Below are 21,940 nucleotides of genomic sequence, written 5' to 3' on the forward strand. Positions count from 1 at the left end.
ATGTGCCTGGTTCCCACCCGTTGTTGACAGAGGCCCTTGTGTGCAGTAACTCAGTGGGACACCAAGCGGATGAGTGAACACCCTTCCCCAGCCCCAACCAGGCGCCCCTCTGCTTTGCAAACGCCTGCTCCTTCTGCCTCTGTCTTAGCGCTGGTGCCGGATCAGCCAGCGCCCAGCCTAGTCTAGTCTAGTCTGCCTAGGTTCTTTTACCACCCTCATCGCTGTAGTATCTGAGCACCTTCCCATAGCACATCAAGCAACGTGACTGCACATCTGTCCCGTGTCCTCTGCCCAGGGGGGAATCGGGTGCAGTAGAGTGGCTTGTTTCAATACGTTTTTTGTTTTATTTGGGAGTTTTCTCCCCGCTGCTGGCAGAGGGAGACCCCCCGAGATCCTCTCGGAGCTCTCTCTGTTGTACCTCACTCCCCTTCAAAACAACTGTACACACTTTCGCTAATTACTGTACAGACCTTCACCCATCTTAGAGTTCTCCTGGCCCACCACTGGGGCCTTCCTCGCAAGCAGGCTGACTTCCTTTCACAAAGGAGATTGAGCCTGAGCCTCATCCCTATTACAGTCTGATGGTCCTGCTCCCACGGGACTCCTGGGTTCTGCCACCGACCCACACACTGTGCGACCAGGACCAAATCCCTTGATGTCTCTGTGCTTCAGTCTACCCAGCTACGAAATTGGTGTGGTGCCTGCTTCACGGGGTGCTGCGAGGCTTGTGTGCAAAGCAGGCTGAGAAGAAGTGGGGGGCTATTACGGCAAAGCAGTTGTTTCCTACAGGGATGGACCTGAAGCAGAGTCCTGCCCCCAAACACTCCCACATCTGGGGCAGTTTGGGTGAGGAACCTGATCTTTGCGGGACCCACCTCTAGTTCTGTCTCTCTAACTGCTACCCCTTCTCCCTCTACAACGGGGGAGGGAGTTGGGGGGCTGAAGAGGGGGCTCCCCCGGCCTTTCTGCGTCTGATGCAGGTCTGGGGTTCCCCCTGTGGAGGAGTCAGGAACGCCTCTCCTTGGGAGTACCAGCTTCTTGCAGCCTTGAAATGGAGACTCACCTCTAGGATCAGTCCCGGGGTTCTATTGAAAGAGACAGAGGGCCCTCTAGTGTGCGCTTTTAGTTCCTGGAGCCATCGCAGGACGAGAGCGGGGCCTGGAAGTTACTAACTGGAGGAGGGCTCTGCCCTGTTTCACATAAATCTAGGACACAGGAATGGGCCAATAAGGGTACAAAACCCCACTTCGTGCCCAGTCCCCCTCTCCCCATGACCCCACTGTGTGACACAGAGGCAACAGGTGGGATTTTATTTATTTCAGGAAAGGCCTTTTCCAGAGTTTCCTTCACGTGGGATAATATTTCTGCTCCCAGGAAAATCCCGGGATCGTCTCCACTGCGTTATTGCCGCTCCAGTATGCCTACCTGCACTCGCTTTCACCTAGCTCGCATGGCTGAAAGTAGCAGTGAAGATACAGAAGCCTGGGGCTTCAGCGCAGGCTAGCAATGCAAGTACGTGCCCTGGGTCCCTGGTCGTACCTGGACAGCCTGCACTGAAATCCATCCTGACGCGTCTTCACTGCTATTTTTAGCTGTGCTGGCCTGCAATCACACCTTTGATTGCCATGTAGACATACCCTCAGACTGGAGTGTTGTGGCCCTGATCATTGGCTTCCTGTTCCTCTGGTCTGACCTGTTCTGGAGACAACAGCAGCCTCCTTGTAAGGTCAGGTTTCAGAGTAGCAGCTGTGTTAGTCTGTATCAGCAAAAACAATGAGGAGTCCTTGTGGCACCTTAGAGACTAACACATTTATTTGGGCATAAGCTTTCCTGGGCTAAAACCCACTTCATCAGATGCATGGAGTGGAAAATACAGGAGCAGGTATAAATACATGAAAGGATGGGAGTTGCCTTACCAAGTGTGAGGTCAGTCTAACGAGACAATTCACTTAACAGTAAGGTCAGGGGCATTTCCATTCAGCAGAGGAGAACGCTCTCTGCCCCAGTCTCCATACCCCGGCACAGCTCAGAACCTGGAACTCAGAACACTAGAAACATCATCACTCGGCAACCTCAGGGCAATAAAGCGGCAGAACCCAAATCAGCTGACCTCACATCACCTCCCCTCTATATAACCTGTGTAGGGCTGAACTGGCTCATTTCAGAAGTGGTGGAGTACAGCTGGAAAGGTTGGTAACACACACGGCAGACCAAGTCCCCGCTGAATTCACCTGGGGACCCGTTATTCTTAATACAAAGAGGGCCTGATTCTGCTCTCAGTTGCGACAATTTTCCACCCAAGCAACTTCACTGATTTCAAAGGCGTTCATCTGGACTGGCACTGAAGGGAGGCCAGCATCAATTCCAGGGCTCTGCCTTTCGCTCCAATCTCAGCTCAAAGGGGCTTGTATTGGAGACAGAGCTTCCCAATGGGATTGAATGTATATGCTTACTTAATGGTTACCTTTGGTAATTAATTACATACCTACAATAAAATCCGCCCACCGCCCCTGCTTGCTGGGCTCCAGCATGGTCACAAGTGCTTGTGAAACTATCTGTCCACTTAGGTGGGATATAATCTGGGTACACTTGAGTAGTAAGGCCCTGGTCTTGTTCACACGTATGTCGGTGCTTATTTCTAAACACCCCCGCAAGTGTTTGCAGCAGCAGGGCCTAAGAAATTAATCTGACTAGTGTTATCTGTTAGTTAGCTATTGTAAAATAGCCACTTCTTCCTGAAAAGACCCCTCCCCTGCTCCCAGATACACAGCACCAGAAGTTGGTCCAATAACAGATATTACCTCACCCACCTTGTCTCTCTAACATACTTTCTGATTGACAGGATCACTCATTCCTGCTAGTCTGGCATCAGAGCACCATGAATGAAAGGTGGGTTTTTGTAGTTCTGTCACCTGGCAGAAAATTCCCTGAATAATTCACTCTGCATAAAGACGTAAGTGTTTTGTTTGTGGGTATTATGAATCATTAGTGGGTATTATTCTCCACATCAATACTGAGCACAATTGGAAATGTCAGTACTAAGGCCAAGATCCTGCAAACACTTATGCATGAGCTTCACTTGACACTTGCTCTGTGAAGTGTTTGCAGGATCAGGGCTCAAATGAGCACAACAGGACCTATTAAACTGATAGCTATTTGTCAGGAATTAGTTAAAAACCCATAACAAGTCAAACTAACTCCAGGAGCTTGTCTGACAGACAACTGAAGTTTCTGTTTTTTTCCCCATGAATAAAGTGCAACCAGATTGCAAGATACTTTCCAACTTTTTCATCTATAATTGAGTTTTCCCCAGTGCCAAACATCCCAAATGTTATTAAACCAAAATGATGTTGGAGACTTTTTTTGTTTTTTACCTTGTCATTAAACCTCAGTCCCCAGACTAAAAACAGCCTGAAAATATATCTCAGGGGAAACATAAGAGCATAAGAATGGCCCGACTGGGTCAGACCAAGGATCTATCTAGCCCAGCGTCCTGTCTTCCGACAGTGGCCAATGCCAGGTGCCCCAGAGGGAAAGAACGGAACAGGGAATCAACAACAAAAACAACAAGGAGTCCGGTGGCACTTTAAAGACTAAGATTTATTTGGGCATAAGCTTTCGTGGGTAAAAAACCTCACTTCTTCAGATGCATGGAGAATCGTCCATGCATCTGAAGAAATGAGTTTTTTTACCCACGAAAGCTTATGCCCAAATAAATCTGTTGGTCTTTAAAGTGCCACTGGACTCCTGGTTGTTTTTGTGGCTACAGACTAACATGGCTACCCCCTGATAGGTAATCATCAAGTGATCCATCCCGTCGCTCATTCCCAGCTTCTGGCAAATAGAGGCTAGGGACACCAGGGTAACTCACAGTCATGTATTTTGATGCTGTAGAAAGTCTCTGGTCACTTATCTGGCTCCGATGGAGAGCTCCCAGCAGCCTGACTGGGGGCTGGAGGAGCAACAGGGTGCAAACCATCTAGAATTGGAGAGAGCTGGACCCTCCTATCACATTTGAAGCCTCCCCCCTGCCCCGGAATGCAGAGCAGGGATGCAACTCTCTAGTCCAGTGCTTCTCAGCCAGGGGAAGTGAACCCCTGGGGGTACACAGTGGTCTTTCAGGGGGTACCTCACCTCATCTAGAGATTTGCCTAGTTTTACAACAGGCTACAGAAAAAGCACTAGCCAAGTTAGTACAAACTAAAATTTCATACAATTACTTGTTTATACGGCTCCATGTATTACATATGGAAATGTAGGTACAATATTTATACTCCAACTTTGATTTATTTTATCATTAGATGGTAACCATGAGACAGTCGGCCATCGTTCAGCACTACTGTGATGCAGCTGTATGTTTGTGTCTGGTTTTGTAAGCAGGTAGTTTCTACGTGAGGTGAGACTTGGGGGGGGACTCTGGGGAGCGGGACAGGGGGACAGGACAGGACCCCGGGGAGGGAGATGGGAGGGGGACGGGACTCCAGGGATGGGGATGGGACTCTGGGGAGGGGGACGGGACAGGACCCCAGGGAGGGAGAAGGGAGGGGGACAGGGCCCCGGGGATGGGGACAGGACAGGACCCCAGGGAGGGAGAAGGGAGGGGGACAGGGCCCCGGGGATGGGGACAGGACAGGACCCCAGGGAGGGAGAAGGGAGGGGGACAGGGCCCCGGGGATGGGGACAGGACAGGACTCCGGGGAGGGAGATGGGCGGGGGATGAGGCCCCGGGGAGGGGGACAGGACAGGACTCCGGGGAGGGAGATGGGAGGGGGACGGGACCCCGGGGATGGGGATGGGGACAGGACAGGACTCCGGGGAGGGAGATGGGCGGGGGATGAGGCCCCGGGGAGGGGGACAGGACAGGACCCCGGGGAGGGGAGCGGATCTCCAGGTAGGGGGACAGGACAGGACTCTGGAGAGGGAGATGGGCGGGGGACGGGACCCCGGGGAGGGGAGCGGGACGGGACCCCGGGGAGGGGGACAGGACAGGACTCCGGGGAGGGAGATGGGCGGGGGATGAGGCCCCGGGGAGGGGAGCGGGACGGGACCCCGGGGAGGGGGACAGGACAGGACCCCGGGGAGGGAGATGGGCGGGGGATGAGGCCCCGGGGAGGGGGACAGGACAGGACCCCGGGGAGGGGAGCGGGACGGGACCCCGGGGAAGCCGCCAGTCGCTGCTCTAGCGAACTCTGCGGCAGCCCGGGGGCTGCGGCGGGTAGCTCCGGCCCGGCCCATGTGCTCGGGCAGCCCCGGGCTGTGTCTGGCCCGGGCCCGGGGGGCAGCCGCGCCCCGCCCCGCCTCTCTTGCAGCGGAACCCGAGCGCCTCGCCGCGCGTTTCCAGCGGGGCCGGCCGGGCGCTGCGCTGCCCCTCCCCCTCCCCGCCCGGGCTGCCGGACCCCGCCGCGCACCATGGCCGGCCTGGAGCTGCTCTACGCCTCGCAGGCGCCCGGCCTCTCCCGCCCGCAGGACTCGCTGCTCTGCTTCGTGCACTGGCAGCTGGTCACGCACCAGTACCGCGCGCTGGGCACCGGGGACCAGGTGAGGGGCCCCGCCCGGCGCTGCACGGGGGGGGGGGTTTGCGGGGCTCCCCGGGCCCGGCCCGGACCCCCGAGCACAAGCCCGAGGGGGGGCGTTGTGTGACCAGCGCCCACGGGCGCCTTTGGGAGCTGCGCTGTCAGGGGGAGGGGAAAACCGCTGCCCGGTGTCGGGGCCCAGTCACCCCCGGGGGGGGGAGAGAAGAGAAAGACGCCGCCTGCCCCCGACCCCCAACAGCCCAGGGCCCCGGTGCTGCCACGCGCGGCCGAGCCCCGGCAGGATGAGGCCCGGGCACTGCGCATTGTTCGTGCGCCTGGTGGCTGGGGACTCGGGCCGTGCTAATACCCTGCGTGGTTTCACTTTTGTTTCCCTGGCTTTTGCTCTCGGTATCCAGCCCCAGGGTGGCGTCTGGTGAGACACAAATAACCTGCTCCCACCAAACTATCCCTATTTCAAAACTCAGACTCATTGCTCCCGCGTGGAAGTTTAGTTCTACAAAACCAAAATTTGAGACCAAATCCACTGACCGGGAAGATGAGGGTGTTGCAGTCGCAGGCTTTTCCAGTTCTTTCCTCTCTACGTGGGGCTTTACAAACATTGGTTTTGTTAATGCGAGTCGTTTGTTTATAACATTTCACCTTTAAAAGATTCCTTGTCTCTCAGACAAAGACAAACCATAACAACCGTATTGAGCCCACATCAACCTTAGGGATGGGAAAGTTCTTTTCCTTACGCTTGGGAGCAGATGAGTCTCTCTGATGCTCCATGCTGATGGGCGCAGGTGGACCCCTTGCACCGGGCTGGAGCGCCGTTGCAGACAGAGGTCAGCCCATGTGGATCAGCTTGCAGGGCCCAATCCTGCAGGCTCAGCCACGCCTAGGGAGCTGGGTCTTCCCTGAAAAAACATAGGTGTGTTTTTACATCGAGATAGCTGCCTTGATGTGAGATCCTAGCGCAGACAAAGTACGGGTAGTTCTTACCCCGTGTACTTTGTCCAGTCTATACCTTATCCCTGCCTGGGGCCTACCTCAGTTAGCTGCGCTGAGGTGAAGGCTGCAGTGCCTTGACTCCACTACAGTGTTCTAGTGAGTTATCCATCTCGATGTAAGAACACACCTGGTTTGTGCAGTGTAGACGTAGCTGGGGGTTACAGCAGTAAGCATTACATCCGGCAGCAAGTGTGGACAGGAGTGGGTCCCAAGAGAGCTGTGATGGGTTACATTCACCTTACGTGTGCCCTCTAGAAGGGAAGGATCTTGGCTGTTAGCTGGCGGAGAAGGTTTTGGCCTGGGGGCCTTTAGAAGGAAGTCACATTTACAGTCATCAAGTGCTAATGTCAGAAAATACCCTGATCTGGGGGTCTCTCTAGTTTGCTCATGACCTGGAAGAGGTTTCAAGTATCGGGGGGAGCCATGTTAGTCTGTAGCCACAAAAACAATGAGGAGTCCGGTGGCACCTTAAAGACTGACAGATTTATTTGGGCATAAGCTTTCGTGGGTAAAAAACCCACTTCTTCAGATGCATGGCATGAAAGTTACAGATGCAGGCATTATATAATGACACATGAAGAGAAGGGAGTTACCTCACAAGTGGAGAACCAGTGTTGACAGGGCCTGATGCCCCTCTGCCATGTACATTGGCCAAACCGGACAGTCCCTACGTAAAAGAATAAATGGACACAAATCGGACATCAGGAATGGTAACATACAAAAGCCAGTAGGTGAACACTTCAATCTCCCTGGACATTCTATAACAGATTTACAAGTCACTATTCTTGAACAAAAAAACTTCAGAAACAGACTTCAAAGAGAAACAGCAGAACTAAAATTCATTTGCAAATTTAACACCATTAATTTGGGCTTGAATAGAGACTGGGAGTGGCTGGCTCATTACAGAAGCAGCTTTGCCTCTCCTGGAATTGATATCTATTATTGGAAGTGGACCACATCCACCCTGATCGAATTGGCCCTGTCAACACTGGTTCTCCACTTATACGGTAACTGCCTTCTCTTCATGTATCATTATCTAATGCCTGCATCTGTAACTTTCACTCCATGCATCTGAAGAAGTGAGGGTTTTTTACCCACAAAAGCTTATGCCCAAATAAATCTGTTAGTCTTTAAGATGCCACCGGACTCCTCGTTATTTTTTGGGAGAGGTTTGTTTGCAGCATTTTTTGTGGTAGTAATTCAGGTTGCCCTGCATGGTAGGCTGCGTCCTGTACAGTGGAACCAGGGGCCCTGATCCCGCAATCGGAACTGTGCAGACAACAGTGCAATCCCTTTGGGAGACTTAAACCTCCTCCCAGATTCCTGTGTCCAGCCGGGATCTGTTCCTGCTGTCCCGTTGGTATCAGCTGGGACTCCAGCTTGTTCTCTCTGATGCCTTTGTGCAGCCGGGTCCCAATGAAAGGAAGTCGGAGCTGCTGCCGGCCGGGTGGAATGCCGACAAGGACCTGTACACGCTGCGATACAAGTCCATGGACGACCGCCACGAGCTCCTGCTGAAGGCGATCATGGTGGACACCAGCATGATTCTCAACGTCATGGTGAGGCTCCCAGCTGGCCGGGTGCTATGTAAGGATCAGTACCTGCAGGGAGTCTCAGCTCCCCAGGAGGTGGGGAGTCAGTGCCACCCCTGTAAGGGAGGAGAGGCAAAGAATAAGAGCTGTTACTCACTTGAGCATCCATGTTCCTGCCCTCCTGTGTCCCCCAATGCCTTTGGCTCCTATTGAGTGGGAGACGCTCAACGAGAAACCCAGCCAGCTAAAGAGGAGAGGGGGGCCAGTGTGGCCCAGGTTCTGTGCTGGCTCCATGCAATTCGGCGTCACTGACGTCAGGGAGGCGCTCAGGATACACGTCAGGGCGGAGCTTGGCACGTAACATCCTCAAAAGCATGCAGAATGCTGTGTGCTTGTGGAGTCATGTAGAGTTCACTGCTGGTGTAAATCAGTGTCACTTACGGCCTGCCATGGAGCAGTGTCTTTTTCTCCCAGCCGAGGACCTGGCCCTGGAAGTGTAGTGTCCAGTGTGAAGCAGGAAGCTAAGGTCAAACATCCGTTCGGTTGAAGCCGTGACGTCGTTACTGCTCGGCCCACGCCGGCGGATGAGTTGCAGCCTTTGTGCGTCTTGTGGAATTCCGGATCCTTGTTGCCAGGCTGCCTCACTGTCACCCCCATCCCCTGTGTAATGACACCTCTCCTCCTGATTGAACGCCGGCTCAGTGCCTGTCTAACCCTCTGCAGCCCGAGCTGGGAAAGATTCTTCTCAAGCCACTGCAAGTTGGTTGCACTTGGGTTTAGACAGCTGGGAATCCAGACACATGGATCCTGCACTGACAAGTGCCAGCAGAGGAGCAAACTCCAGTGATTGCCCCTGCCTCAGATTTCCCCCCCCCCCACCTGTTTTGCAGTTGTCTGCTCCTTCCCCCCCACCCCCCACATGAGCTCGGCGGCTGGAGCAGCATTTTGTTTGTCCTTCCCCAGGATTGCAGCTCCAAGCAGGTGGCTGATTTGACCTTGACCGTGGCAGATTACATCGACCCGGAGCACTTGGCTGATTTCCACAGGTAACTGCGTTTCATGGAGATTCTCCACACAAGTGTCTGAGCCCGCGGGGAGGGGAGGCAGGCGAAGATTGGGGTGGGGGAGGAGAGGGTGCGTTAGGAGGAACCTGAGGGACTCTTTGCAGATAAAGCTTCAATACCCCCCACATGTTCTCCTCCTCCTCCGTTCCCAGTGGCACCCCGAGCTCAGGCTGGGGGAAAAGCTGGATCAGAGCACAGGCCTGGGAGCTCGCTGCTTTGGGAGTTCTAATCCCGGCTGAGCCTCTGGAGAGCTCTGTAACTTTATTTCCAGAGCGCTGGCCGTCATGTGTTCCCTGCATGAGAGCCCAGACCCTGCCTCCAAGGAACTTGCAGCCTGAATCCACCACAGTACAGACCTATGCTACCGACTTTCCGTGGGGAAAGTGATTGCACTGCCTTAGATGTTTGCATGCAGCATTCCGGGTGTGACCGTGGGGAGATTCTGACCTTGAGAGCACCTAGACTGTGGAATAGTCTCCTGAGGGAGTGGACGTGCCGTGGTTTGGGGCATTGGACACAAGACTGGACAGAGCACCCGATGTGTGTTATAGGGAGCAATGCTGCATCAGCAGGGGTGGGCTGTATTATCTGATAGGGATTCCCCTCCCACCTCCAAGTTCGGTGATTCCCTCCTGCCTCCATCAACTCTGCTGCAAAGCTGGGTGAAGATGAGACCTGCCCAGCTGCTCTCTGCTTAATGCCTGAATGCTGCGTCTCACCTGGGATGTCAGCAAATGCCAGTGCCGTGGGTCTTGAAATTGTTCCATTTCGGTACTTTTAACTTCAGTTTTACCAGAGCTCCTGAAAGCCCAGTTTGTGCTGCAGCCAGCCCCTCCGTTTGCAGATAAGGAAATCTTAGACGGCTTGGACACCAGCCAGCAATTCCAAACAAGAAACAAGCCAAAACCCACCGGGTTCCCTCTCCCGCTCTGACATCTGCAGGCAGCCTGGCCGGGGACGCGGGATGAACGTGCCCTGGGTACTGCTGGGGAGTTGGAAAGGACAGTTCTGTGTGTGTGTCATATTGGGGGCCCATTGCACCGTTGTATTAGGGCCTTTCCCACCAAACCCTTCCTAGCAGGGCCCTGTAGGTGCTGTCTGTTGTCTAGTTGTCAGCCTTGACTTTCCCTCTCGCAGGGTGTACAAGAACATCGAGGAGCTGCAGACCAGGGTTGTCACAGGCATCATCTCTCCGTTGCAGGCTCCCAAAGAGAAGGGTGACCCCAAAAAGGAGGCCAAGCCTGAGAAGACGGTCCCGCCTGCCTCCACTGAGGATTATGACCCCTTGAGGATTCCTCCCTGGCAGCCTCTGGGTGGCCGGCAGCCATCCTGGTGAGTGAGATGCTGGCGAGGGGATGGGGCCGCATAGCCTGCGCTTCTTTCAAATGAGGCAGGTGGCAGGAAAGCAGTGACAGAGCATCCGGCCCTTCATGGCTCCTTCCCGCACCCATCCACCCCAGCCTCTGTCACAGACGTGTCCTCATGGGCACCAGTGCACGGTCTAGCTCTGTGTCGCACGTTTAGTACTTGGAGGGATCCAAGCGACATAGGAGGGGGATTCTTTAAAACAGCCCATGTCCTGGCACCCCATCAGCCCTGCTTATAAATCCCATGCTTCTGGTTCACCCATGGGCTGATCCCGACCCTCGGAGGCTGTCGGCCTGGGGCTTCCCTCTAAGCTGGCCCTCCAGTGGGAGGTCTTGTCTGGAGCTTGGGACCCCACCCTGTGTTTTGGGTGAAATGCTGCCAGAGTTGGCCACCTGGGAGAAGAGTGAGGTAACATCCCACCCCCCCAGCCTGGATAAGGCACCTGTGTCGCTCCGCCCCTGTGCCATGGCCTTGCCCCCTTGCCTAGGGGTTCAGGGGGCCCCTTCCCCTCCCATCCCTGAGAGTCAGGATGGCAGCTTGAGGTAGAGTGTGCAAACCCCATGTTGGACCAGGGCAGGGAGGGATTAATGGTCTGGTCCAGACACTGGCTGAAATCTGCCCCATGCCACATGATCTGTCAGGAATGTCCAAGCTGGTGGGAGGGCCCTGCAGCCAGTGTCAGGAGGGCACAGGACAGGGAAGGAAGCGGGCCAGTCTCTGAGGTCTGCCCTGCCTAGGGGGGCTGGGTGTGCAGGGCTGGTGGGACACGGGGCTGCCATGGGGAGAGGAAGGCCCCATTAGCTGGCTGATGGCTCAGCGATGGGAGAGCTGGCCACGTCTATGCTAGGGATGGGTGGTCAGTTCAGGCTGCTGAGTCCGGCAGGATGGCTTGTGGCAGTGCTGGCCAGTGGGCTTGAGGGTTGCACAGCCTAGTGCTTTGTGACTGAAGGGGAGACGGCAGATGGCAGAGCTCCCTTTGATCCCCAGAGGGGGCTGGGATCTGGTCGGGGCTGGGGGTGGGAGTTAGAACAGGGACCCTGCCTGGCTGTGGCAGAGAGAGCAGTTCATCCAGGGGCCGTTTGCCCAGCAGTGCCTCCCACGCTGCCAGGGGCTGAGCCGCGGCTGTGCAGGTGCAGGCGGCTTATGGAAGGGAGAGGAAAAGCCTTTTAAGTTTGCTTCCCTTCTCAATGATCTTCCTTCGGACCAGCTTGTGAGCACAACATCCCGGATGGAAAATCATGACGCTGCAGTCACAGTGCCAGCTCCCCGCCCCCAATGCGAGGGATCAGTCTGTGGGCTCCTGCACCCTGATAATCTCTTTCCCTGGGATAGCAGAGGGGCAGGGCTCTTTATTCTCTCTCCTCCCCCGCACTCCCCTTTAATCAAGTGCCAGGTAGGAAATTAGAGCCTGCTGTGGCCATCCAGAGCGCCGTCCCCACTCCCCGCTGTCCCTGTGGTAGCCCATGCAGAGCTGGTCCCTCGAGAGATCAGAGGGACAGTCCGTAGCATCTTACCCCGGTTCCTTTCACACCGCTGGTGTTCATCAAGCCTCTGTGATGCCCCAGGTTCTGCAGTTCTGGGGCTGTCGGGGGGCAGGGGGGGTCCGAGACAATGGCTGCCAATGGCTGGCTTGCCTTGGAGCAGGCAGGGGGGTGCAGCGTGCAGTTGTAAAACCCTCGTCACGAACACCAGAAACAAAAGGCATCGAGTGAGTGTTGAAAGCTGGGTCTGTGCTCCCACTGGGCACCGTCGCGTGCCCTACCAGGCCCCCACACCCTGCCCTCCTCTCACGCTCGTGGGAGCTGGGTTTCAGTGTCAGTCTGTCGGCTCGCTGGCTGGGCTGTGGTTTGGGAGCCTGTCCCTGTACTGATGGGCTGGCTTGGCCCCTCTCAGGCTCTGCCCAGGGCCGTGTTAGCAATTTGCCGGGAGCTCCAGTCCTGCAGCTGCCTTTCCATAAAGTGGAGCAGATGGCAGCCACATGCACCCTCTAGCACGGGGAGGTGGTAACTGTGGAGTCCTGCATACCAGGCTGCTGGGCTCAGGTGGGGCGATGTGTGCTGCCACCTGTAGTCTCCCTCAGTCCCACGTCGGCACCAATTAAAACCGCAGGCCACCTCACAAAACACCATTAGCGGCACACTGGACACGCCTGCCCTGGTGACATTCTGGTAACACCAGTCTGCACAGCGAGGTTGCTCGATTGTTCCTGGCATCTGTAATGTGGACTAAAATACAGAGACCCGACTACAGCAGAGAATTGCCCCTGAGCACAGCCGCCTTCTCCAGTGGCCCGCTCTGCTGGTCACACAGGCACACTCATCTGCCTGTGAAAGCAGCAAAGAGTCCTGTGGCACCTTATAGACTAACAGACATATTGGAGCATGAGCTTTCGTGGGTGGATGCCCACTGCGTCGGATGCATGTCATCTGCCTGGGCTCTCAATCTTGCCTGCCCCCTGTGCACTCTCTTTCATACCCCATACCCACCTGCCGTAGGGCATGACCTGAGGAAATTTACACCTCTCACTGGGGTAATTGTGTCTTGTGTTTCAGGCCTGATCCCCGGGACCCCTTTGCTGTGGGTGGAGAGGACCTGGACCCCTTTGGGTGAGTATCCCCGAGAGAGGATCGTGTGGGGAGTGACTGAAATAACTCGGATTGGCCTCACTGGTGCATTCAGTGAAGTGTCTCCAACAAGGACTTCAATAAAACACTTATTGTGTGTGAACTGCCCAGGGACCAAGAGCTGGTTCTAAACTGAAATATGGTTTTAATATTGTACTAAGATCCTGTCTCTCACATAGCTGATTGGTTGGAATCTGTGTCTGTTTAATAATCAGCTGGTATTCATTTAACATGCAGTAATTCCTCCTGTAAATCAAAGCTAAAGACATCATTAAGTGAATTTAAGCCTCCAATTTAAAATGTTGCTTTGTCTAGCCCGCGGATTCTCCAGCCCCCTCTGGATCTGCAGGGCTCTTCTGACGTACCCAAGAGCAGAGACGAGAGACAGCTGCCCGAGGAGATGGGAGCCATAGGGAGGGATGCTGCAGGGTGCCTTGCTTCTGCCCTGGGGCTCCAGCTCCATTTGGGGAGGAAGTGGGGTAACCTGACCCATCATTTTCCATTCCAGTAAAAGAACAATGTAACCAAAGTAAAACCAGTCCATGGGAACACTACCCAGCTCATTATGGAGTCCTGGAAGTCCTGCCATTTGGAGCCTCTGGCTGATCAGGATCAGATTTATTTCTCCTTGGAGGGCTTTGTTCTGCAAGGGTTGGCTAGAAAGGGATCTTCTGGAAATGTTCCTTGGAGGCTGGAAAGAGGAGCTTGCAGTGGAGGGATAAGAGGGTGGCTGGAAAGCAGCCCTGCATACTACAGGGAAAGGGAAATCAGGACGGGTCCTTGCCACCCCCCTTCCCATCTCTCTAAAGAGATTTCTTTCTTAAATGTATATAGCATCTTGATCCAAAGTGGGCACCTGCTGGAGGCAGATTTTGAGCCCCAGGACCTCTGCGTAGGATCCGTGGGACTTTCCATGAGCAGCTAGCTGTCATAAAGGCACTTACTGTGGCTGACGTTAATTATTTTTACTGTGGTAGCATCCAGAGGCTCCAGCTGAGATCATACAGTATGAGGACAGTGCACAGCATGACAGAGCTGCAAGGAGCTGAGGTTGGCAGAACTGGTCTGGCAAATGGCTTCCAGGCACGGCTTTGGAAAAGGTTCCAGGCCACTGATCCCAAAGAAGGGGTCTGGGAACTCTTGCAACATGGGGTCGGGGTGGGGTGGAATCTTGCATTTAATCAGTGACAGCCAAAAGCATAGAGCTAAATGAACCTAAAGAATAACAATCAAGCAGCAAAGGAAACCAAGGCAGGGGGTGTCTGACAGTTCCTAAAACACCCCAGGCCTGCAGCAGCGGGCGGTCTGACTCACTGCTGTCTCCAGTATTCTCCCAGCTGGCCTGGGTCACAGTTTCTCCTGAATCCTTTGAGAAGCTGGAGGAATATAGAAACTGCCCCTCTGCTAAGCCTCCCCCTGTTGGTTTCTCAGCCCCCTCTGTAGGTGGCTAGTGGGACTGCAAAAGCTGCAGGTGCCTATTTTGCAGTTCTTCGTGGGTGAACAGACAGGCTGCATTAAGGATAGCGAAGGGGCTTGTCATTTCCCAGTGCACGTCATGGGAGACCATGTGTTAACTGACACTATGTAGCACCCTGTGCAGCGTGCGCACCCGGGGGTGAATTCATCACAGCCCCCGACAGGGTGTTCACTACAACAGCCCTTGTCTGCATGGCGTGCCAAGCCATGTTTTACATCATGTTCGTGCACGTGTGTTCTAACACTGCGGAATTTCCCTGTGTAGGTGAGTCCAAAGGGTAGTGATACCAGGCATTGGCCAGAGGGGGCTGATTCCTTTTCACCCTAAAGCCCCTTTACATGGCCGGAGCAAACCACAGGGGCCGTATTGTAAATGAGGACAAGGCGTGAAGTCTCGTCCTCGTATACCCGTCTAGCCTCCCCAGCCTCGGGTTCACACCTAACTGCGTACTCTTGTTCTCACTGAATTACTCTCCCCAGCACGTATTCTGCGCTGTACACACGCATTCCCATCCCATCCGGAGTCACACACGGCGATCTAACAACGGGCTGCTCATGGAGCAGCGAGCCAAGCTCGGAGCAGACGGGAGCTGGTTAGTCTTATCTCCAATTAGAGCTAATTGTGATCCTGCTCTCATCCTGCTTTCTTCTTCCTCCCAGGGGCCGGAGGGGCGGTATGATCGCCGATCCACTCCGCTCCAGATTTCGAAGGCCTCTTATCGACCCATCGTCAGGTCTCCCAAACAGGCTTCCTCCTGGGGCTGTTCCCCCAGGTGCCAGATTCGACCCATTTGGACCAGGGGGCGGCCGTCCTGCAGGGTGGGTATCTGGATGTGTGTGTACTTTGCTTTACTGACCGTAATAACCATGCTGGAGTTTTCCTGTTGTTCACAAACTGCACCCGACTCTCTGGGTTGCTGGGAGTGGGGGGGAGTTTTCACTCTGTGACTCCTCCTGTAACTCTGCTCTCTACATTCCATCCCTGTTGCAGGCCAGACCCAGATCACCTCCCCCCTCCGGGGTACGACGACATGTTCATGTGACTTCACTGAGAGAGAAGCGCCTTTTCCCCACCTTTCCCCTTTTTGGAAGACTCTCGTCAGTTGTAGCGTTCGCCCCGGGCACTAGAGTCTTTCCCTGCACTGCAGATCAGCTGTAAAGGTTTCACTGCATGTATAACAGCAGAGAAGGCAGCGTGTGGATCTCGTCTCTTCGCCTGATGCCCCGGGGAAATCCGTAGCCGTTTGTAATCTAACACCTGTTGAAACATGACTGCCGTGCACTAAGAACAGAAAGCCGCTTGGGGTGTGTTATTCAGAACTGGAACTGCCCTATGAGAACTGTATGGAAAAAAATGTCATTTCCTTTGCTTTCCTTGTATCGCCTTCTCTGGACGGCCGTGATGTGTGCTCCGGGATTTACTCAGCTGGTTGTTGCTAGCCACCACCGGTCTGGTAACGACTTGGTCTTGACGAGCTTGCCGGTGCAGAGTCCCACATTCCATACTTGCTCCCAGCTGGCCACGCGTACGTCTCAGACAGGCCTGGCCTAGAGCGCAGTGAGTTACTGAGGTGTGGATGCAGGAAGCTCCAGTGAGCCTGCCAGGAAAGGCTTGTAAAGGCATCTGGGGTTTCTCCTCTGCTCTGTGCTCACCTTCGCCCCTCAGCTGCCAGTAGAATAAGGGGTTAGGAAGGGCTGAGTGGGGCAATGGATTAATTCTTCAATTTCTGCCTCTAGAGCAGCATGGCCAGATCCTCAGCTGGTGCAGCCAGACCTAGTTGCATTGGCTCCAGTGGGGCTCCATTGAGTTAGATCCGCTGATCATCTGGCCCCTAGATCTAAAGACAGCAACACACAATCTAGTCAATTAAAAAAAAGTCACCATTAGTTTCAGATCCTGCCCCTGCATCTCCCTTGCTGGTTTGTGTGGTTCTTATGATCACGTGTCTGTTCCTAAGTCTCTCTCCCCGATTGCTGAGGGGGAATCTTACACAGACGCCAGGAAGATGGCATTGACTGTATCCCAAGTGCTGTCAAACGCACAAAGGGAACTAGCTGGGGACCCACAGAAAGCTGGAGAATGTTTTTTCTCTGCCCGTGCTCAGTCAAATCTGGAATAACTCCATTTGTTTTGGTGGAGTCCCTGCATGCTGCAATTACATTGGAGTAGCTGAGATCGGGGTGGTTTATAGTTTCAGGGTGGGGTGATGTAAGAATGAGGTGAAGGGTCGCTTATAGCTGTTGTGCTTGGACTTCCCTTGTGTTTTACGGGAGGCATTTTTCAGGTGGCTGTTCTTTGTTTTGTTAATTCAGTCACACCAGGCTAGTATGTTAACAGGATAGTTCCTGTCCTCTGCAGATCCTATCCAGTTGAATTCAGTGGTGTCAATTTTCCAAAGTGACGACTAATTTGGGGTGCCGCTGTGTCTGAGGTGCCTTAGAGGGGCCTGATTTTCAGAAGGCAAGCACCTAGCACGGTCTGAAAATCCTGCCCTGTTGCAGCATCGTTGTGCTGGGACCCAGCATTGTTAGTTACTTTTGAAAATTTAAGTCACTGATTCTCCTGATTCTTCTTGGTTTGAATTTTTTTAAAGGATCTTATAACTAAAATAAAAACTGGGTGAACTGCTGCTTGTGCTTCCTGGACTCTGCTCCCTCCTCTGACTTAAGACAACTTCTCCAAGTGTCAGTCCTTCCATTGCTGCTTCAGTGACAAAGCAAAGGTTTCCTCAGGCTTCCCCAGCCTCTCACTTCCCTTCCTGGTTAGAAGTTTCAGATTGTTGCGGCCAGATCCACGTCATGTTTTATGAGTAGAAAATCCAGGCTGTGAAACAGATTAGTCACACCTGTTACCTGCTCCCCCAGCAAGCACCACTGGGCACTTGGCTTAGAAGACAAGGTGCCTGTGTGAGGGGACTGCCCAAGCCAAGGAAAGATCAGCATTACCTGTGGCTACTGGGTCTAAAATCACTGGATCTCCTGGGTCCTAGGTGCCATATTCAGGCAATTGTGTCCCAAAGGAGAAAGCAAAAGGGGGGAAATAAATCCTTCTCAACCCCCTTGCAGACAGGTGCAGATGGTAACAGCTGAGTCCCAGCACACTCTGGCTCTCAGAGCAGGATGGGTTGGAGAGGATCAGCCAGCGGTCTCAATTCAGCACCGTGGCCAGCTCCTGCATCAGTGATTCCCTGTCTCCTGCCCTCACCACCTGTGCTGCCCTTTCATATTCTTCAAATGCCCTCCCCCTCCCCTCTGGAGCTGGGGCTATTCAGCCCTCTCAGAGGCTCTGTGGTTGTTCCAGGCAGCTATAAAGAGAGAAGCAGGTTTCTCAATGGACTGCCATTGCCGTTGGTAACCGGGGCTTTTCAAAGAGCCTAGAAAAGTTTAGTACGACGAGTGAAAGTGTCTGTCATTTCCATCCCTTCCTCACAGGAGTGCGTGGGGCGGGGGGAATCATCTGCCCAGTTGTGAGCTACTGCTGCCTCTTGCATTTCCCTGATCTCCCAATGGTGCTGGTAGAGCAGATGGATGCTGCGTGGGGCATTGAATTGAATTTTCACATGCAAAGGGAGGGGCAGTAGGAAGTTCTGGCTCCTGAGTGGAACATGCGTTCCTCTGCTGTGTCTCTTTCCAGGAGGACTGTGCACTTGTATTGGCTAATGCCACTTGCGGCGCAACAGCTGGCTTGGTGCTTAATGCTTGCGTCCGGCACGAATCATCCCTAAGTGCCAGGACAGAGAGGTGCGGGTGAGATCCCAGTGTAAATGGTCAGAGCTTGACAATCCCCCCGTTCCTCCGTTTCCCCACTCTCGGAATAGCCAGGAGAAGAGACAGAGAAGCCCGCAGCCATCGTGGTCTGAGATATTAGCCACTCAAACACAGAGAGTCTGATCCAAAGCAGCCACTCCTGGCAATAGAGGGACAGCTGGGTGTGCGTAGGCCAGGTTAAGAGATTTATCAGGCAGCTAGAGGAAGGCTGCTTTGCCTGCTGAGCCTCAGAGGGCAGCAGGATTCCCGCTGCCCTGCCTGTGGTGGGGAGAGCACATGCCCTGCTCCTGTGTGTGTAAGGCCTGATCCAGCAAGGTGCTGAGCACCCTCAGCTCCCCCAGCAGCCAGTGTTCTGAGCTTTGCTTGTTCCGACCCCTCCCTGCAATGGAAGCAGTCCCTGCTCACGTGTGCAATAGCTCCAGAACTCCAGTAAAGCCCCCATCCCAGTCCCCAGTGCGAGACCCCAGCTTGCTTTCCTGCTGTGCAGGGCTCTGTGCTGTTGGGATTCCTTTAGCCCTCTGAGTGCCACAGCTGAGTCAGCGACTACTGGAGCAGAACAGGCCGGAACCCTCTTCTGCGTCCTCTCCCAACACGTCTCACCTGCCCTGCTGCAGCTGGGCCCAAGGGGCTCCCACCCAGCCAGCACCACCCCTTTCCCTGCTGAAACATTTGCCCTAGAATGGCCAGTGGTGGTAGCAAAGAGGGGGGTTGGCTTTCCCCTGTGGGTGGCTGTGAGGCGGAAAGGGGGTAGATTATATTTGACAGGGTGGTTATCTATAGAAAGAGTCTGAGCAGAAACCTGAGGGCCAGAAAGCCACAGTTTTAAACCTGTCTCTGCCACTGATTTCCTCTGACTTTGGGCAAGTCAGTTCACCTCCCTGTGCCTCAGTTTCTCCCTCTGTGAAATAGGGGTAATACGACTACAGAAGGGCATTGGGTTCTTCCGTAGACACAGGAGGTGCTGTGGATGCTCCTGAGGAGGCATTAGACTTTGCTCTTGTGAATAGGAAAAATCTCAAGCCGAACCCTTTGATTATGCACACAGCTAGGACAGCAGAACTCCCCGTCTTGTGCCCTTTCAGTTCTCAGTGCCCGCTGTGCTCGGGTGCCTACAGAATGCAGTTTAAATACCAGCCAGCTGATCTGCAAGTCAATTAGCTGCACCCCTTTATTCAACCCACTCATCTTAGACCTGCAGTTTCTGAAGCAGTGGCCTTATCAGCACTGCTCTCCTCTGCAGGAGGCATTGCTTTTCTACTGGCTGAATTAATCATGCTCGGCAACCTTTGGGGAGGAGGAAAAATACACCCTGCTTTGATGAGGCCAATTAAAGTCAGTTGAGCTCTTGTGTGAGAGGGTGTTTTCTCTCTGTATCAACATTCCTTTGGCTGCAGTATTTAACCCCAGCCGCTGCACGGCTCTGTGACACTGGAGGAGAAGAGACAAAAGGATACATTTTAAAAGGCAGTTTGACTCGGCCCCTCGTTTTGTGACAATGTAGAATCAGACCACGGTTCTACAAAGCCCCTCAGCCTGGCTCTGAAATCCTCAGTGTGGATAATAAGGGGGAGATTTTCACAAATGAGTACGTGTCCCATGTTCCTAAATCCCCTTGTCACTTTAGAAATTCATAGAACCACCTGCTCATAGGGGGACATTTCTTCCTGGCCCCCATCACAGAGTAGCAACTCATGACCCAAAGCAGAGGGATTTATATTTGAGCTGCTCAGAACCTGTCAACACGCTCAGAAATGTTGACAAAAATAATAGGAAAAATGTTTCCCAAATTTAACAATTTCCTCCCCATTTTTCAGCCAGTTCAAGTTTGTCTCCCTGATTTTAAAGCCCTGTCTTCATTATCTGTAGAACTGGCGAGCCCTTTCTGAGACTCCTGCAAAGCTTTTGTCCTGAAGGAGAGTTTCTGGAATGAGTTCCACAGATTAATTATATGTGCTGCTGCGGGGGGAGAAAGTCCTTTTACCAGTTTTAAACTTGTTGCTGGTGCAGAGATATGAACAGAGCCAATATCTGATAGGTACAGGAGCGGCTCTAGAAAATAGGCTGCCCCAAGCAGCCGTGCGCAGCGCCGCCCCTTCCCCGGTCCCGCGGCCGGTCCCCTCTTCGCGCGGCTCCGGCTGAGCTCCCGCAGTCATGCCTGCGGGAGCTCAACTGGAGCCGCGGGAAGAGGGGACCCGCCGCAGTCATGCCTGCGGCAGGTCCGCTCGTCCCGGGCTCCGGTGGACCTCCCGCAGGCTTCCCAGCGGCAGGTCCACCGGAGCCAAATGCCGCCCCCCAGGGAAAGGGCCGCCCCACGCGCCTGCTTGGCGCGCTGGGGTCTAGAGCCGGCCCTGGATAGGTAGCACCCACAGCCCTTGTCATTGGTTGGGAGCATGTGCCAGGCTTTTCCCACTTAAGACAAGCAAAAGCTAATGGGAGGTGAGAATTCTTACCAGCTGGAGAAAAGGGAGAGCCAATAGGCAGGAGCCACTCTAAAATCACAGCTGATTGGCTCTAAGGGGCTGGCCCCAGAAGGACACACTGGGGGGAAGAGGTTGCTATAAGAAGGTAACCCTGAACTAGGCAGAGTTAATGACAGGGCAGCTGGAGCAGGGGTTCTGCTGTATTGTGTTTATGATCACTCTGGGGCTGGGGCACAACAGGCAAAGAACCAGCTTGACTTTCAGATTCCTGGGTGAAGTTGCAGGGCTTTGTGAGAACCGAGGTGAGGGCGGTCATGCCCTGTGGTCAGAGTCAGGAGCCAGAAAGTGGAGCTAGGATTCAGAGCAGGAGTCCAAGGCGGGAGTCCAAGCTGGAGACTGAGTCATGGGTGGAGCAGAGGAGGATCTGGGATAAGGAGAACAGAAATAGGCTGGAAGGCCCAGGAGTCAGGCAAGTAGGTAGGGTCCAAAGTGGCTGGCAACCAACCAGGGATTCACCTAGTTGCTCAGACAATTTCCTATGCTGCCTCCTGGCTTAATTAGCTCGTCTGAGCCAAGTGGTGGGGCTGGATGCTTCCCCCACTCAGGAGCTTTGTGGGTGGAGCCCTTGGTGAGAGCTCTGCTAGCCCCCCTGGTTCTAGGGAGCTGTGGGAGTGGGTAGTGGCCAGGGTTGAATGCTGCTGGGGTTGGAGACCTGTGACCCCTCACAGGCTGGCAGTCAGGGACAAACAGGTTGTCCTTAGCTGAACTGGGACTATCTTGTTTTTGTGCAGTTCCCTGTTCAATGGGGTCCTGCTCCATGCCTGCGGTCCCTAGATGCTACCACAACACAAAAGATCATTGTTAAAAACAATAACTAACAAGACAATGACCCTGGCGTGAACACATCCACCTGCCCGTTTTAGCATAGTCACCTCTCAGAGCAGCATCACGCTTGAATTAAAAATAAATCTGGTTGGGCTCCCTAGTCTTCCCCAAACCAAGAACGGGTCTGCGGCTCAGCACGGCTTGTGTGGGATGGGATGGAATCCCCCACAGCCCACGCGTCCCAGCAGGAGCTGAGATTAGCGGTGTCCTGGACATTTCTGAGGCCATGTATGTGAGAACAGATGAATGTGTAAAGGAATAGGTCATGTGAGACAGTTT

The 21,940-nt window shown here is 54.1% G+C and overlaps 1 protein-coding gene and 1 long non-coding RNA gene across 4 annotated transcripts in view; one reads left to right on the top strand and one right to left on the bottom strand.

Moving 5' to 3' along the window:
- The window catches only part of LOC123348736, a 35,354-nt gene extending 33,335 nt beyond the window's left edge, over positions 1–2,019 (bottom strand). The window contains exon 1 of the long non-coding RNA XR_006573248.1: positions 1,917–2,019. This is a non-coding gene — a long non-coding RNA (uncharacterized LOC123348736). The remainder of the gene's footprint in view (positions 1–1,916) is intronic.
- An 821-nt stretch (positions 2,020–2,840) lies between these two features.
- PSMF1 (proteasome inhibitor subunit 1) lies at positions 2,841–17,218 on the top strand. Of its 3 annotated transcripts, XM_044985905.1 has the most exons (9): positions 2,841–2,889; positions 4,302–4,396; positions 7,931–8,083; positions 9,020–9,102; positions 10,258–10,452; positions 13,041–13,094; positions 14,090–14,162; positions 15,249–15,407; positions 15,580–17,218. In XM_044985905.1, exons 3-9 carry the CDS (start codon positions 8,015–8,017, stop codon positions 15,745–15,747), a joined length of 801 nt encoding a protein of 266 aa, XP_044841840.1. In that variant the 5' UTR covers positions 2,841–2,889; positions 4,302–4,396; positions 7,931–8,014; the 3' UTR covers positions 15,748–17,218. The 3 variants fall into 3 exon arrangements, with proteins under 3 accessions (XP_044841840.1, XP_044841838.1, XP_044841839.1); XM_044985903.1 differs by lacking the exons at positions 2,841–2,889; positions 4,302–4,396 and adding an exon at positions 5,360–5,538; XM_044985904.1 differs by lacking the exons at positions 2,841–2,889; positions 4,302–4,396; positions 14,090–14,162 and adding an exon at positions 5,362–5,538.
- The last annotated feature ends 4,722 nt before the right edge of the window (positions 17,219–21,940 follow it).

Source organism: Mauremys mutica, chromosome 13 (genome assembly GCF_020497125.1).
Source record: "Mauremys mutica isolate MM-2020 ecotype Southern chromosome 13, ASM2049712v1, whole genome shotgun sequence".
In the NCBI taxonomy this organism is placed as follows: Eukaryota; Metazoa; Chordata; order Testudines; family Geoemydidae; genus Mauremys; species Mauremys mutica.

Excerpts from the sequence above, each read along its gene's own strand:
- PSMF1 (XM_044985903.1), top strand. The coding sequence starts at position 5,410 with ATGGCCGGCCTGGAGCTGCTCTACGCCTCGCAGGCGCCCGGCCTCTCC. Across the intron at positions 8,084-9,019 it reads GCATGATTCTCAACGTCATG|GATTGCAGCTCCAAGCAGGT; the intron begins GTGAGGCTCCCA and ends GTCCTTCCCCAG. Across the intron at positions 15,408-15,579 it reads GGGGGCGGCCGTCCTGCAGG|GCCAGACCCAGATCACCTCC; the intron begins GTGGGTATCTGG and ends TCCCTGTTGCAG.